Source organism: Thermobia domestica, chromosome 1 (genome assembly GCF_964235325.1).
Source record: "Thermobia domestica chromosome 1, izTheDome1.hap1.1, whole genome shotgun sequence".
Classification (NCBI taxonomy): Eukaryota; Metazoa; Arthropoda; class Insecta; order Zygentoma; family Lepismatidae; genus Thermobia; species Thermobia domestica.
In genome coordinates this window covers 106,894,740-106,908,806 of record NC_137454.1, presented here as the reverse complement: position 1 = coordinate 106,908,806, position 14,067 = coordinate 106,894,740, and the positions used below count along the sequence as shown (strand labels likewise).

Below are 14,067 nucleotides of genomic sequence, written 5' to 3'. Positions count from 1 at the left end.
ATAGCTAATGTCCCTGTGTGTTGGGTGTAGGCATGTTGATACGTTTTGCAAGTATAACAAGTGAAAGATGGCGTTCAAGATCCCCAATTCGTCCAAACAGGACCAGAGTGCCGTCATCCAGTTTCTGAGTGCCGAAGGTTGTCAACCATCTGAAGTGTTCCGGCGTATGAAAGACGTGTATGGTGATGCATGCGTCTTCAAAACAACAGTAGTGGGTCAGAATGTTTCGAAAGCGGCGTGAATAAACCACTGATTATCCGTCCTGATCAAGCCTGTTGTTGCCACAGAAGACATGCGTGAAAAGGTGAATGCGGCTATAGCTGTGGATAGACGCATTAGTATTCAATCCATAGCGAACGGATTAAACATGAGTTATGGTATTGCTCAGAAAATTGTGAAAGATCTGGGGGTATCATAAAGTGTGCGCGCAGTGGATCCCCAGGGTGTTGACGGAAGACCAAAAGTTGAAGCGTATGGGTTGCGCCATTGAACATTTGTTACGTTACCATTTGGAAGGTAATGACTACTTGCTGCGCATTGTTGCTGAGGATGAAACTTTGTGCCATCATTTTGAACGGAGTTCAAAGTCTTCAAGTATGCAGTGGAAACACCCCTCATCTCCCCGTCCCAAAAACGTTCAAGACGCAACCGTCTGCGGGGAAAGTTATGGTGTCTGTGTTCTTCGATTGCCATGGACTATTATTGCTCGACTTCAAGGAACCAGGACAGTCCATCAACGCCGCATGCTACTGTCAGACCTTGACACAGTTACGGAGAACCATCAAAAACAAAAGGCCTAGTATATTGACCGTTGGAGTCACTGTGTTGCATGACAACACGCATCCACACGTTGCAAACTAAGTGCAGGAATTGTGTCAACGATTCAAGTAGGAAATGTTGCGACAACCGCCCTACAGCCCTGACCTTTCACCTTGTGACTTTCACATCTTTGGGCCTCTAAAGAAGGCATTGAAAGGTCAGAGATTTCAGTCTGACGTTGAGGTTCAGGACGTTATGCGTAATTGGTTTGATAATCAGTCGTCCAAATTTTACATGAACGGCATTTGTAATTTAGTGACACAGTGGGACAAGTGTTTCAACGCTCATGGTGACTACTTCTGAACAATATTTTTACTGCACGCTAACCATAGACCCATCTAGATAGTGTACAAGTTTCCGCTTGAAATAAAATTTATTTCATGAATTATAACTACTGAACGGGTTTCAGTTGATTGCCCCTTATAGATTTACTTTTTGAATATGATTTACTTGATATACACAAAACAAGTAACTTAATTTTTTTTTTTTTTTTTTTTTACTCTATTTTCTTCAGACACTTCACATGGTGATATTTAACCACGGTACGGGTAGTAAAGATTTTTAATGAAACGAACTGTCAGTAGCTTGCACCTCCCTTGCTTGCTCTTCACGCTCCCCAGATTCACAAAAACATCGACTAAACTGTTAAATACAGGGATAATAATAAGAGGCAATCAAAAACAGAAAGTAAATATACGGAACACACTGTGGAAATTGTTTTTTGTAAGGAAACTACTAGTACATTAAATGTAAAGATAGATATACGTACACTGATGGAATAAAACTGGTGCTAATGAGTTTTCCATACTTTAAGTCACTTCTTATGAATATGTCCGCTATAACTTCTATGAGATGTCCGTTATAGCTTCTATGAGCAGAAGAGGAAAGGTAGTTCAAGTAACTAAAATCACCGAAGTATTCAGTTAATTAAATTGCTGACCAGATGAATGCCACATCCGGTAGAACTCTCAGCAACGTTGTGTGATATGTTTACATTTGAAATTTATATCATGATATTTCTCTGATATTAAATGTAAACACTGTTGTAAATATATAATGAAATTCACTCTAAAATATACGTGAACCATACATTAGAGAAATACCAACACACTATAAACTGTCTAGGTAAAAAGAATATCACAAATTGAAATAAATATATAAATATCATTGTGTTTCAGCCTTTTATTGAAATTTTTATTGATCACTCCGATCTTCATACAATTCAACCGAAAGAAAAACTTACTTTTTGTAAATGGCATATAATTCCTAACGACAGACGAAGTAAATGAAATATCAATTACAGATTATTTTACTTTGACATATTCTACGTGGAACAAATTGAATGGAAATACTGAAAATTTTTATGGCTTAAATGTGCATCATCAACAAAATATCTGGTGAATTGAAGACATGTTTTGATGCCTGTATACATTCACTTACAGTGTATAGCAGCAACTAAGTCTTTAAAAAAATCTTTACAGCATCTAGTATGTAACTATGCTGTTACTCATCCAAATAACTTAGTAAAAGTTACAATAATAAAGTTAATACAGAAATGTTTACGTCTCTCAGGTAAAACTTTCGTAAGCACTCGTTTACTTGTGTCTAATTCATGCCTCCTCAAGAAGAATTTATTAACATTATTTTTTCCTTACATTATAATTGAACTGCTGCATGTGTTGTAAGATACACATCTGATATAATTTCATACTTAAACATTAGCAACAATTAATAGGTCCATCCCTATTACATTCTTTTTACTACTCATATCTAGCACCATCAGCAATGGTGCTTTCACCATCTTTTCTCTATTAAATAAATAAACAATATTTAAAAAAGAAATACATAATTACACAGGAACCTGGTATAACAGTGATGATGTTCTTTCGTCATAAATTGTTCAACAAAATTGATACATTATAACTTTGTATGAAGAGTTGATCATTAAGTAATATTTACACTTTTTTTTTTCTTTTTCATATGTAAAATAATGGTAGTGTTTACACATCCGTACGCAAAACACACTAGTCCTACACGCATAGGACCTAACATAGACTCCCACTTCACACTCTTGCCTTCACTCATACAGTACATCCCTGTTTACCTGATATAACGAATATATACATGTGTTAATATAAATGCAATGCCACCAAGTGAATATGTCACCTATAGCAGGCACGGAGTTATCACGTAACTACAGTTTTTATACTGGAACAAGTTTAACCTAAAAGTACAATCCATTTTGATATGAAGCAGCTTTCTAGTACTGGCTGCATAACTTGTGATCTCAAAAGAGCAATATAGAACGCCATTCTATGTAATTGTCGAATTATTTAAGCGGTGGCATTAATATTCTGTTAACTTGGACAACACTTGCAGCAGTGGATATCCACACATATACACAAAAACAGAATAGCACTGCAATCACTTTTTGAAGATACATGTGCTGAATATTATGTATCATGTTAATTCCTCTGATATCTTCATGTAAATAATGATACTTTGCAAATGTTTCCTCTCAGATGTCGTCAGTCTTCTATCAGCTCTGAAAAGAATTTATAAGTAAAAATGAATTACTTACACTCACATAGCAAAATCAACTTAAAGATTATAAACCAGATAAAGAGAGAAGGCAAGAAAACTTACAGCTAGTGTGATTTACTGAAGTTACGTGGTCCCAACATTTCAAAACTCATCTTTGATCATATACACAATAAACAAACGTCTTGTTTCCAAATTAGCGCTAATATTCTGGGACTAGCGTACCTTATTTTCTATTTCCATCCTTCACTTTTATAGTCTAACCATCTTAAAAATGCGTCTACTTTACCCGAGAACATTAACAGAAAAATAAAGGCTCAGGAATAACGCCAAGGCATGTTCAAACTAGTGGTGGGCACAAAAACCGGTTTTTCACCGAAACCGGTTTCGGTTTTCTTCAAAACCGGTTCGGTTTTCTTCAAAACCGATTCGGTTTTCACCTGATCCGGTTTCGGTTTTCTTCAAAACCGATTCCGGTTTTTTTTCAAAATTTCTTCTATTTCTGACCAGAATGGTGTTTCGTTGTTCTCCGGAAACCGAATCCATTTCCACAGAAATAGTCTTATGTGTTTTCGAAAAGTTTTCACCGAAACCAGTTTCGGTGAAAACCGAAACCGGTTTTGGAGAAAACCGAAATGTCGGTTTTTCGGGTTTCGGTTTTTTATAGAAACCGGTTTTCGGTTTTTATAAAAACCGGTTTTGCCCATCCCTAGTTCAAACATGTAAGTTCTGGAATTCTCCCTCCCCCATTAAAAAAGGCATTTATCTACTTTTGTCTGTCTTAGGACCAAAATTTAAGGGAGTTACGTATAGTTTCCAAATTTTCAAATGGCCTCCATTTTGATACAATATGGTGAATAATATGGCTAAATAATTCATCCAAGATATTTTAAGCCTGAGTGACGTCACTAAATTTTTGTTTTAATCCATTCACTTATACGGAAATGGATCGTATCTATAGTTGGGTATATAGATATCGTGATATATCGTAATATGTGGACGTGAAACCCTACATAAACACGTGAAACTCTACACCGGAAACTACATATGAGAGTCGTTGGCAACAAAACGTGATAAAGGGTGATCATAACATTAAGTAGATTGAAAATCACTTACATAAATTAATAAATTATGAAAAGCAAACAATAAAGGTCAATACCATAAAACAGAATAAAATTTAAATTTATATATTAAAAAAAATAATTCCTTATTTTGTATTATCGAAAACGTTAATTCCAGAAAGAAGCAACTAGTCCATCGAAATAGGTATGCTGATTGATTTAGCCAGTATGACACACAGCACCAAGGTCTACCTGTCAGGACTTACGGTCTACTAGTAGATCGCGATCGAAACATGGGCCATCCCTGATGTAAATAAAGGACACTGAAGTTGTAGTATCATGCATTTTGCGCCATTTATCTCCAATATTTTTAAAACAGTTTTCATTAAGCTTACTTTAACGACATTTCCATTTCTTACTTTACTAAGATATTTAGAGTAATTTGAAAACAGTTGTTCAAGCAAGCATTTCGGTCTTTGACCACAAAGATCTATCTTAGCACATCTTGCGTCAAGCCGTTGTTTTTTCTAAATTTATCTACATAGTGCAAAAGAAAAGGCACGCGTTTCAGTTTTTGTTAATTTAAAATAAAGTATTATTTGTTCGCCATTTTAGGTCCAATACTTTCCTTCCAATTAAAACAATTCAATATGTTCCTCACAAACTAATATCTACTTTCAACGGAAAATAATTTTGATTGCTCAGGATAGCGATCTGTCCTCTCGTGCTTACAGGTAACAATATCCGAGCGTTGTACGACATTTTCTATTCAAACTTGACAGATAAATGCCGGTACTAGAGATCAGATAAGTAATCCAGTGCATTCCTATTTCCGTCTTGGGATACATCTGTGAATAAGTAAGAGGGAAAGACCTGAAGTTTTTCTAGTGGTATTTTCCAATATGTCAATGGATGTTTTCGTTCAGTAAATCGCTTGCATAGTGCTTCTTTTGTATGCATGTTTCTTTTGTATTGCAGGAGACAGTTTATACAATGGATGTTTTTGGTTTTATTTAAATCGTTTACGTCTAATTTCGTACCGAGGTATCCTTACAGTCTCAGGCTCTAACATGACAAATTAAATACTTCAACACAATGTCCTCATATTATTGTTACATTCAGTCACTAGAATTGTTTCTTTAAACACACTGAACAATTTTTACACTACTATTATTATTTAGAAATGTTGTAGGAAGAAGAAAACTGATTATAGGTTATTATTATTATTTGCAAAGAATCGTAATATCGTACCGTCTTGTTTAATATGGAGTAACAGAAGAGACCAGAAGTTTTTATTATTTCTGAAATAATCATTATCTCTGTTGTTCCCATCCCGATCGTTTAAGAAGATATTGAGCACTACCAACAAACACTATTTGCTACCGATACTGCTTCTCCCTATTACTTTCTGTTCTTGTCTCTAGTACGTCTAGTTTCCTAACGTTCTTGGCCGTTGGCAACTCTGTAGAAATTTTCTGCTAACGATATAAACAAGTGATAGCGATCTCCAGAAAAAAGGAATCACTCCTTGATAGAGCTGTATTTACAGTTACAACAAAACACCCATATTTAACTGTTCATAAAGGGTGACTTGTTTTGTCGACACTACGTGAAGCAGATATCGTCGTTATACCATTTTCCCCGTTTTTTTTTTTTTTTTTTTTTTTTTAATCACATTAAAATTTGTTAAGTAACAAAAATGTCGCTTCGTAAGCAAGACTTTAAAAGCGAAGTAGAAAATATCACTGCTTGTATTTACTTCGCGACAAGCGAGTTGTCTATGCAGACGATAGAAGTAGAGTTTAGAACAAAAAGCGATTTTATCGTTAGAGATTTAAATAAAGGTTTAAAAACAACCTATCTTTTATATTTTAGCACACGTTTAAACATATACGTAAATGCATCTAAACGTTCAAATGCTTTCATACAAGTAAAATGTTTATGTTCACTAAACAGGAAAATATTAACAAAATCTTATGTTCTAAGAGACGTGCAATTATCAGCCGAGATGAGTGTACGGATAAATGACTTCTCGGTTTGAATTTTTATTATAAATGTTTCACATTTGAAACAAAATTCTAGTTGTTCAGTCATACAATAAAGATGATACACGAAAACGATACTTACTGATTTCAAAATTTTAGAACAAATGTTAGTAATTCACAAACTATTAAGTTCATCACACGTTTTCGATGGTTACTGACAGTGGCGGCTCGTACTGTCATTAACAAAGCGTGCTACAATATATATATATACGTGTATTTACCTACTGAAGGCGGAAGTTAATATCCATCCTTCGATTTGTAATGCTGGCAAACTTTTCTATCACCCTGGAGTTGAAATCTAGCATGTTGTTGATCAAATTTTTTCTATCGAGAGCATGGCAAGGGCAGTTAACCTTCCTGACCTATGGAAATTCCTTACGAATGTCTTAATTCTCTTTAGAGACGAAAAGCATCTCTCAGGTTCTGCTGTGGACATTGGTATGGTCACTATTATTTCCAAAAGGGTTGTTATTTCGCGAAAATTGTTCTGTAAATTGTTTTTAAAGATAAGCTGACAGAACCAAAAGCTCAGTGCGAAGTCACTGATTACCTAACATTGGGTAGCTTTCAACCGCAGTGTCCAGAAATGTTCCGGAAAAATCACTAAAATTTGCAGAATCCAGAAGTTTGGCGGCATCCAAATGGCTTGTTTTCTCACATCTATTTCGCGCATCCGCAGAAATGTGATCACATACTTCTTTGCCATTGGGTACTCTGCAAGATATAATCCGCCCATATTTGTTTTACCAACTGTTGGAAGAAAAATATCACTTCTCCTAATATTGTCTGTGTCATTCCGAATTTTCTCAATGGCTTCAATGAAATATTTAAGTGCTGTTTGTACTTTAATGGTAGGCCTGCACTGAATATGATTATAGAAAATATTCACATGCGGCATTATTTTGTGAAAGAATTCTAACCAAAACATGAATTCCCTGTGCTGGATTTCTCTAGTACTGAAAAGCACTCTTTCGAAACATTTTAATTTTCATAGATAGAATTGACGATTCGTGACTTGAAATTCATCGAGTAGCTGACCCATTCGGAATACGTCGTACAGGCACTTTTTTCAAAACAGATTCACGCTGTGGGGAGCAGGAGGAAAAATGTGGAAAATCCTGAAAGACTACAGGAAAAAAGCCCTTGTCGATTGATTTTGAGGTGCAGTTCTTCCCATTATCAAATTTAATTGGTTAACAATGGACGTAGTGTGCCAAAGGAAAGTGTTCTTTAATTTTAGATTGTACGCCATTAATTGATCCCTTATTACCGATGCCCCATTAAATGTGTGCGCTATAATTCTACTACGATCTGAATCTGTGTCAAAAATGTTCAATTCATTTAATATACACTCCCGACAATTCTGGGCTCCCGGACCTTTAGGATTAAAGAAAATAAAAAAGAGTAGAAAAGACAGAACCGAGCGGCGAGCGCCGCCAGTAAGCAAAAGAAAGCGAGAAAGAGGAATACTTGGCGCTTGCGCAGAATGTCTTCGGGCTCAACTTAACACAGCACGGTGGAAGCTATTCTGGGTGTAAAAAAAGGAAAGTGGACAAGGCATATTGAGATCTTTGCTCCATGCTAGAGATATAGGCTTGTATAGTGCAAGCGGGCTCCATTCAGTAGAGCCCGCTCGGTTCGTTAGTACAACTTCCACACTGCTGAAGGCGCTGATAATCGCGCTCCACGCTCGAGAAAGATCGTCATGGGAAAGTTCTGTATTTTGTTAATTGATTAACAGTTTAAACAAATGAATAGATGAAAATTTTTTGAACTAAAATTACTCTAACACAAATACACAAACATAGGAAGCGTGCTGTAGCCCGGTAGCCCTACGTCAGAAACCGCTACTGGTTACTGACATTTAAAGTTTTACTTAGAAAAAATACTAAATGCACTGCTTAATGTTTTTCGTAAATAAACGTTTACAGCGAGCATTAAACATTTAATAGGAAAAAAAAAAAACTGTTACCAAACAGATTGCGAACAGTTTAATATCAAGTAATTTGAAATTGATTGTATAAATCCCTCAATTACAGCTTTTAAGAAATAGAATCTATAGGACAGCATTATTTATGCACCAATGACCACACAGACAATACTTACGAAACCTCTGCAAACAAAAATAAAGCATAGTAATATAAGTGCAAGAATGGCATTTTTTCTTGCTTTAATATCGTGACGAGTTTTAAACATAAGTAATAGTTTAATTGTTCCTCATATAATATTATATATATATATATATATATATATATATATATATATATATATATATATATATATATATATATATATATATATACAGGGTCTCCGGTGAGGAAAGTCAAAGATTTTGGAAGATGATAGGGAAGGTCATTCTAAGCAAAAATGCTTATGTGAAGATAGGGTCTATTCCCCCTCGTTCCGGAGATAGAGGTGGGGGTAACTTTTTGCCTCTTGCACTTGCCGATTTTCATTTGAAACATTCCAGCACACCCTGTAGTTGGGGTTATGTTACATATTATACCTCGTTTGAAACCTAATGAAACAGGTTTGCAGATGGTATACAGATTGTCCCAGTATTGCACACTAGAGGGAAGTAACGGAGGGGAAATTTTTCGAATTTCCCTATAAAATTCTCTTTTTAAACCAATTTGCACTGTTCTTGAGTGGAAACACTGTCTCTAGAGGAATAGTATCTGATTAGGCGAAAATGATATTGTATACCAAAGATCTAGGTGAGGTGTCAAGTTTTTAGCTTCATTAGAAGCCGTAATAAAAGCATTCTTCCTAACTCTTTACTCTAATAACATAACGATGTTCAAACTTTCCATAGATGACAATGGTTACAAATATTAATAAACAAATGTTTATGCAAAATTGGAAATACAATACTATTCCCTGATATACGAGAGCTCCACATTTCTATGCGGGAACACTAATTACAGTTCTGAACACCAGATGGCAGCGAAAGAAAACCAACTTAAAATTTTCGTAAAACACGCCAGAATGGCCATTGCAATAGGGTTGGCGAAACCATAAATAATTACTTCTAATGCACACAAATATTTTGTTTGTCTCACGTAACCCAACAGAGACGTTGTCACTGTTATGTCCAATTCCCTCGAAATGGTTTTGGATTTTTACTCTGTAAACGGCGCATCGCAACTTATTAACTTGAAAAGGTCCTTTAATCGTTATTTTGTGTTTCGTGTGTGCAAGTGATAGCAGGAGTTTCAGCAACGTGAAGTGCAAAGTGATTGTGTGTAGATTGTGAAAGAAGTTCAACAGTATTGCAGCAGAATGCCGTTCCAGTACACCCAGCTGAATATTCAGATATGATGTGCGTCTACGAGTTTTGTGATGCAATGCCAAAGGTGCAGTGGAAGAATACCAGCAAAGAGTTCTTCGCCGCAGAGTCCCTACTGCACTTTACACACATGTATACTAAACTGCGAAAAATTGGTGAGCTTCCCAGCGTAAAGCTGACATCTTAACTAGCTTTAAAATACACCCCTCAACAAGAAGAAACGTTATTCAGGTTGTACAGCGGAGTCCAACCATCAGCATTAGGAGACTTTCTAATCAACTTGCATTTCCACGTACGTATATACATGATGTACTGCGAGAAGAAGGGCATAATCCATTCCATGTCCAAAGAGTGCGGCATCTCCATCCAGGGGACAGTGAACTACATGTTGGCTTCTAACAATGGGAACAGGAGCATCCTAATGTTTTGCCATTTATCTTATTCGCCGATGAGGCCACTTTCAAAAAGGAATGGGATAAACAACACCCGCAACTGGCATCGTTGGAGTGCCGAAAATCCTAGGGCTATCACAGTAAGACAATATCGAACGATTTTCTGTAAATGTTTGGGCGCGATTATCTGTGATCAGATCATTGATATCTTTTTTTCTGCCCAGCGTTTGACCAGTGAATATTATTTGCATTTCCTGCGCTATGAATTACCAGTACTACTGGAAGATATGACTCTTCAAACTCGGGCGTCCATGTACTTCCAGCACGACGGCGCTCCCTCTCATGCAACTCAAGCTGTATGTCAATATCTTGACTCCAAGTTTCCACATCGGTAGATGGGTCGCGGAGAACGGAGGGCAATTATTTACTGGCCGTCCCTCCCCGGATCTTACTTCTTTGGATTTTTGCTTTTGGGGGTGGTTGAAGGACCTTGTGTACAGACGAAAGGCCAACTCAAGAGAAGATTCAATTCCGATCATTCTAGAAACATTCAACATCGTCAATGAACGCTGAGAAGGCATCCATTGGGCAACACTGCATGTACTGACGCGCACTGCAAAGTGCATTGAGGAGTATGGTGATGTCTTTGAACATATGCTGCACGAGCAAAATAATTACGTTGAAGGTTGATGCTAGTAGGGCTACGTCTCTATCTGTACTACTATCTGTAGCATTAGAAGTAATTATTGTTTATGTATTTGAAGTAATTATTTATGATTTCGACAACCCTATTGCAATGGACATTCTGGTGTAGTATGTTGTAGGAAAGCTTTAATTCAAGATAGTTTTGATTAACTGTCACCTGTTGTTCAGAACTCTAATTAGTGTTCCCGCATAAAAATATAGAGCTCTGGTACGTTAGGGAATAGCATTGTATTTCCATACGGCTTCCAATGAAGCTAAAAACTTGACACCTCACCTGGATCTTTGGTATACAATATCATTTTCGCCCAATCAGATACTATTCCTCTAGCGACAGTGTTTCCACACAAGAACAGTGCAAAATTGTTTTAAAAAGGGAATTTTATAGGGAAATTCGAAAAATTTCCCTCCGTTACTTCCCTCTCGTATGCAATACTGGGACAATCTGTATACCATCTGCAAACCTGTTTCATTAGATTTCAACGAGGTATAATATGTAACATAACCCCAACTACAGGGCGTGCTAGAATGTTTCAAACGAAAATTGGCAAGATCAAGAGGCAAAAAGTTACTCCCACCCCTATCTCTGGAACGAGGGGAAATATACCCTATGTTCACATAAGCATTTTTGCTTAAAATGACCTCCCCTATCACCTCCCAAAATCTTTGATTTTCCTCACCGGACACCCTATATACATATATATATAATAGAAAAAAAATTTGCGTACAAGGTTCGAACCATCTGCAATCCCATTTATTGACTGATTTTAGCTCTCGTGCTATCAACTGCGCTGCAGATTTCTTACACGCTATACGTCTGTTCTACTACAAGCCATGATTTTTTATGATCGTGTTCTAATTCGTCCCTTTTGACAGATAATTTCCATTGTTTGCTTTACTTATATGGAGTAACAAAGGTTAGAAATATCTGACTAAATGTTTTGTTTGTGGATATGGATTCACATTGTTCTCACTGTCAATGACGTCTCAGTTCTATTGTATGCACTACCTTTGCAAGTTGTAAGCTTATGTTATTGTGGTAATGGCACAAAAGTTTGATCGTAATTGCTCCATTTTTGTTTTTTCTATTGCAAAGAGAACAGTCACTCTGGTGGCAGTGTGCAACCAAGAAAGAATAGAGACCAGTGATCATGGCGACAAAAATACTATACTGGCTTCAGATTTTTGGCAAAGGAAATCACTGTACCTTGCACTATTAACTTTGCAACTCCTTTTCTAGTAATCTTTCAGTACAAGTCCTTTCCAGTTCCAAACATGTTCAGTATCACCTTTGCCACCCAAGTCAGTCTTCAATTTGTTTTTCATTATTGATCCTGTGTTTTTGCACTTCTTCTTTTTCTTTAGATTCTGGGCTGATGATGAGAGATCCACGTTTCAATCTCCTGTGACTATTCTGCTCAAAACTTCGTCGCCTAGACTGCTATAGTATTCGAGTAAAGTGGTGAAAGTTAACGCACTTCCTGCTCCTTCTTCGTATATCAAATTGTTCGGACACTTTTAAACTTCTCTACCCACTCATACACTCTTCTACGCGATAGAGTACTGTTCTCGCATTGTGTTGAATGTTTCAGATAAATTTTAGTCTCTCACACTTTCAGATCATAGAAATTGAGTCACTGTCTTCTGTTCTTCCTTGGTGTATAATACCAGCGGAGCGACCATTATTCTCTTTGCAATAGAAGAAAGAAAAATCGAGCAATTAAGATCAAATTTTTAAAGTATTACTATAACAGTATAACTTCATAACATGTGATGGCAAAAGTGAGTGCGCACAATATAACGAGAGTTACGGCGAAACTGCTGTCAATTTTTTTCTTTTTAAAATGTACTTACCAACAAGTGTGTTGTGTATTTTGCTTTTTATTTATTTTTTTAGTGCTTTTAGTCTAACCTTATTCTCAGGTGTACTAGTCCTCCAACAGAAATACTCCTACAACATTCATCTAATGTCGGGTCAACTTAACAATCAAGCTCAAAAGAGCCACGCAAGAACAGTTCCTAGTTCACTTCACAGAAGATCCGAGAAAGTCACAAATTTTAGTAGCTAAAGTATCTCCCTCATTATGATCACATGTATCTACTTGTGTTAATGAGAAAAATGCTTACCTATTGATTAATGAATGCCCTTATTCATTTTCTTTTTCTTCCTGATGGAAAGCTAGGGTCAATAATAACCATTTGGGGTGTATTTAAATCACTATAATCTTGTTCTGACTTCATTTGCAGAAGCGCTGATCTTACTTCATTTTCAGAGGTGTCTCCCCCAACACTGTCTTCATCCAACAATAGGTGCGAGTCTGCGTCCTCCATCAAATCGAAAAGTGTCGGATTGTAAGTTATGAGTTCGGTTCCTGAAACAAGATCATCTATAACAAAAAAACAATCAGCAAGAATGAACACTGTTTACACTCAATGTAAAAATTAAAATTTACTTACTAAAGCATCGAAAATGTGAAAACGGGAAACAGACGGCACATTTCAATGGCCATTTGTTATCTTATTTATGATGGTCACTGAAACGTAGCGTCAGTTTTCCGTTTTCATATTTTGTATGCTTCAGTTGAGTACATTTTAACTTTTACATTAAAATCATGCAATTTATTAAAATCATTAAGTAACTGTGTACGTGAAGACCATTACAAGAGGATATCCATAAAATTTGTGTCCAAACCATCTCCCAGTGATCCCCAAACCTTAAAATTCCTGTAGTTTAAAGGTTAATGTTTTGAATGCAGTGTATCTAAAGGCAGGTTTACTCAACTGTTTTCTCTCTGTTTTCATAGTAACATCACACAGTAAAATGGAGAAAATTGCGCTACGAGCACGATAGAGACATTATGGCCTTACATACTCCCTTATGATACTGTATTAAGTATTCCTATTGGAAGACATTCATATGATCCACTAAGATCCATTTCTTTAGAATGAATTCAGTGTGACAGATTGATAGGACAACATTAGTTGGCATATCACGTGGCAGCATTGATTTCATTTGGGTTTCATGAAATATGCGCTATAGTTAAGTTAAGCTCATATTACACAGTGCCCAAGAGTTGCAACAGTAAATTTGGCTCTTTTCGAACAGTATTCTCGAGCTTTAGGGCCTTAAAATGGATAAAACTTAGGTCCATCACTTTGGCCTCAGACGAAACACCATTTATGAAAGCATCCAATCCCGCCAACACTAAAAAAACACG

General features: G+C 36.4%; 1 protein-coding gene across 6 annotated transcripts in view; it reads right to left on the bottom strand.

Moving 5' to 3' along the window:
- Positions 1-1,988: 1,988 nt before the first annotated feature.
- Hsf (Heat shock factor) overlaps positions 1,989-14,067 on the bottom strand; it is an 86,093-nt gene continuing 74,014 nt past the window's right edge. For 4 of the 6 annotated variants that reach the window (XM_081761700.1, XM_081761729.1, XM_081761709.1 and 1 more), the window contains exons 10-11: positions 12,977-13,236; positions 1,989-3,364 (exon numbers count right to left, since the gene is read on the bottom strand). In XM_081761700.1, coding sequence (XP_081617826.1) covers positions 13,001-13,236 — 236 coding nt within the window. In that variant the 3' untranslated portion in view covers positions 1,989-3,364; positions 12,977-13,000. The remainder of the gene's footprint in view (positions 3,365-12,976; positions 13,237-14,067) is intronic. The other 2 variants (XM_081761719.1, XM_081761744.1) reach the window with 1 other exon arrangement.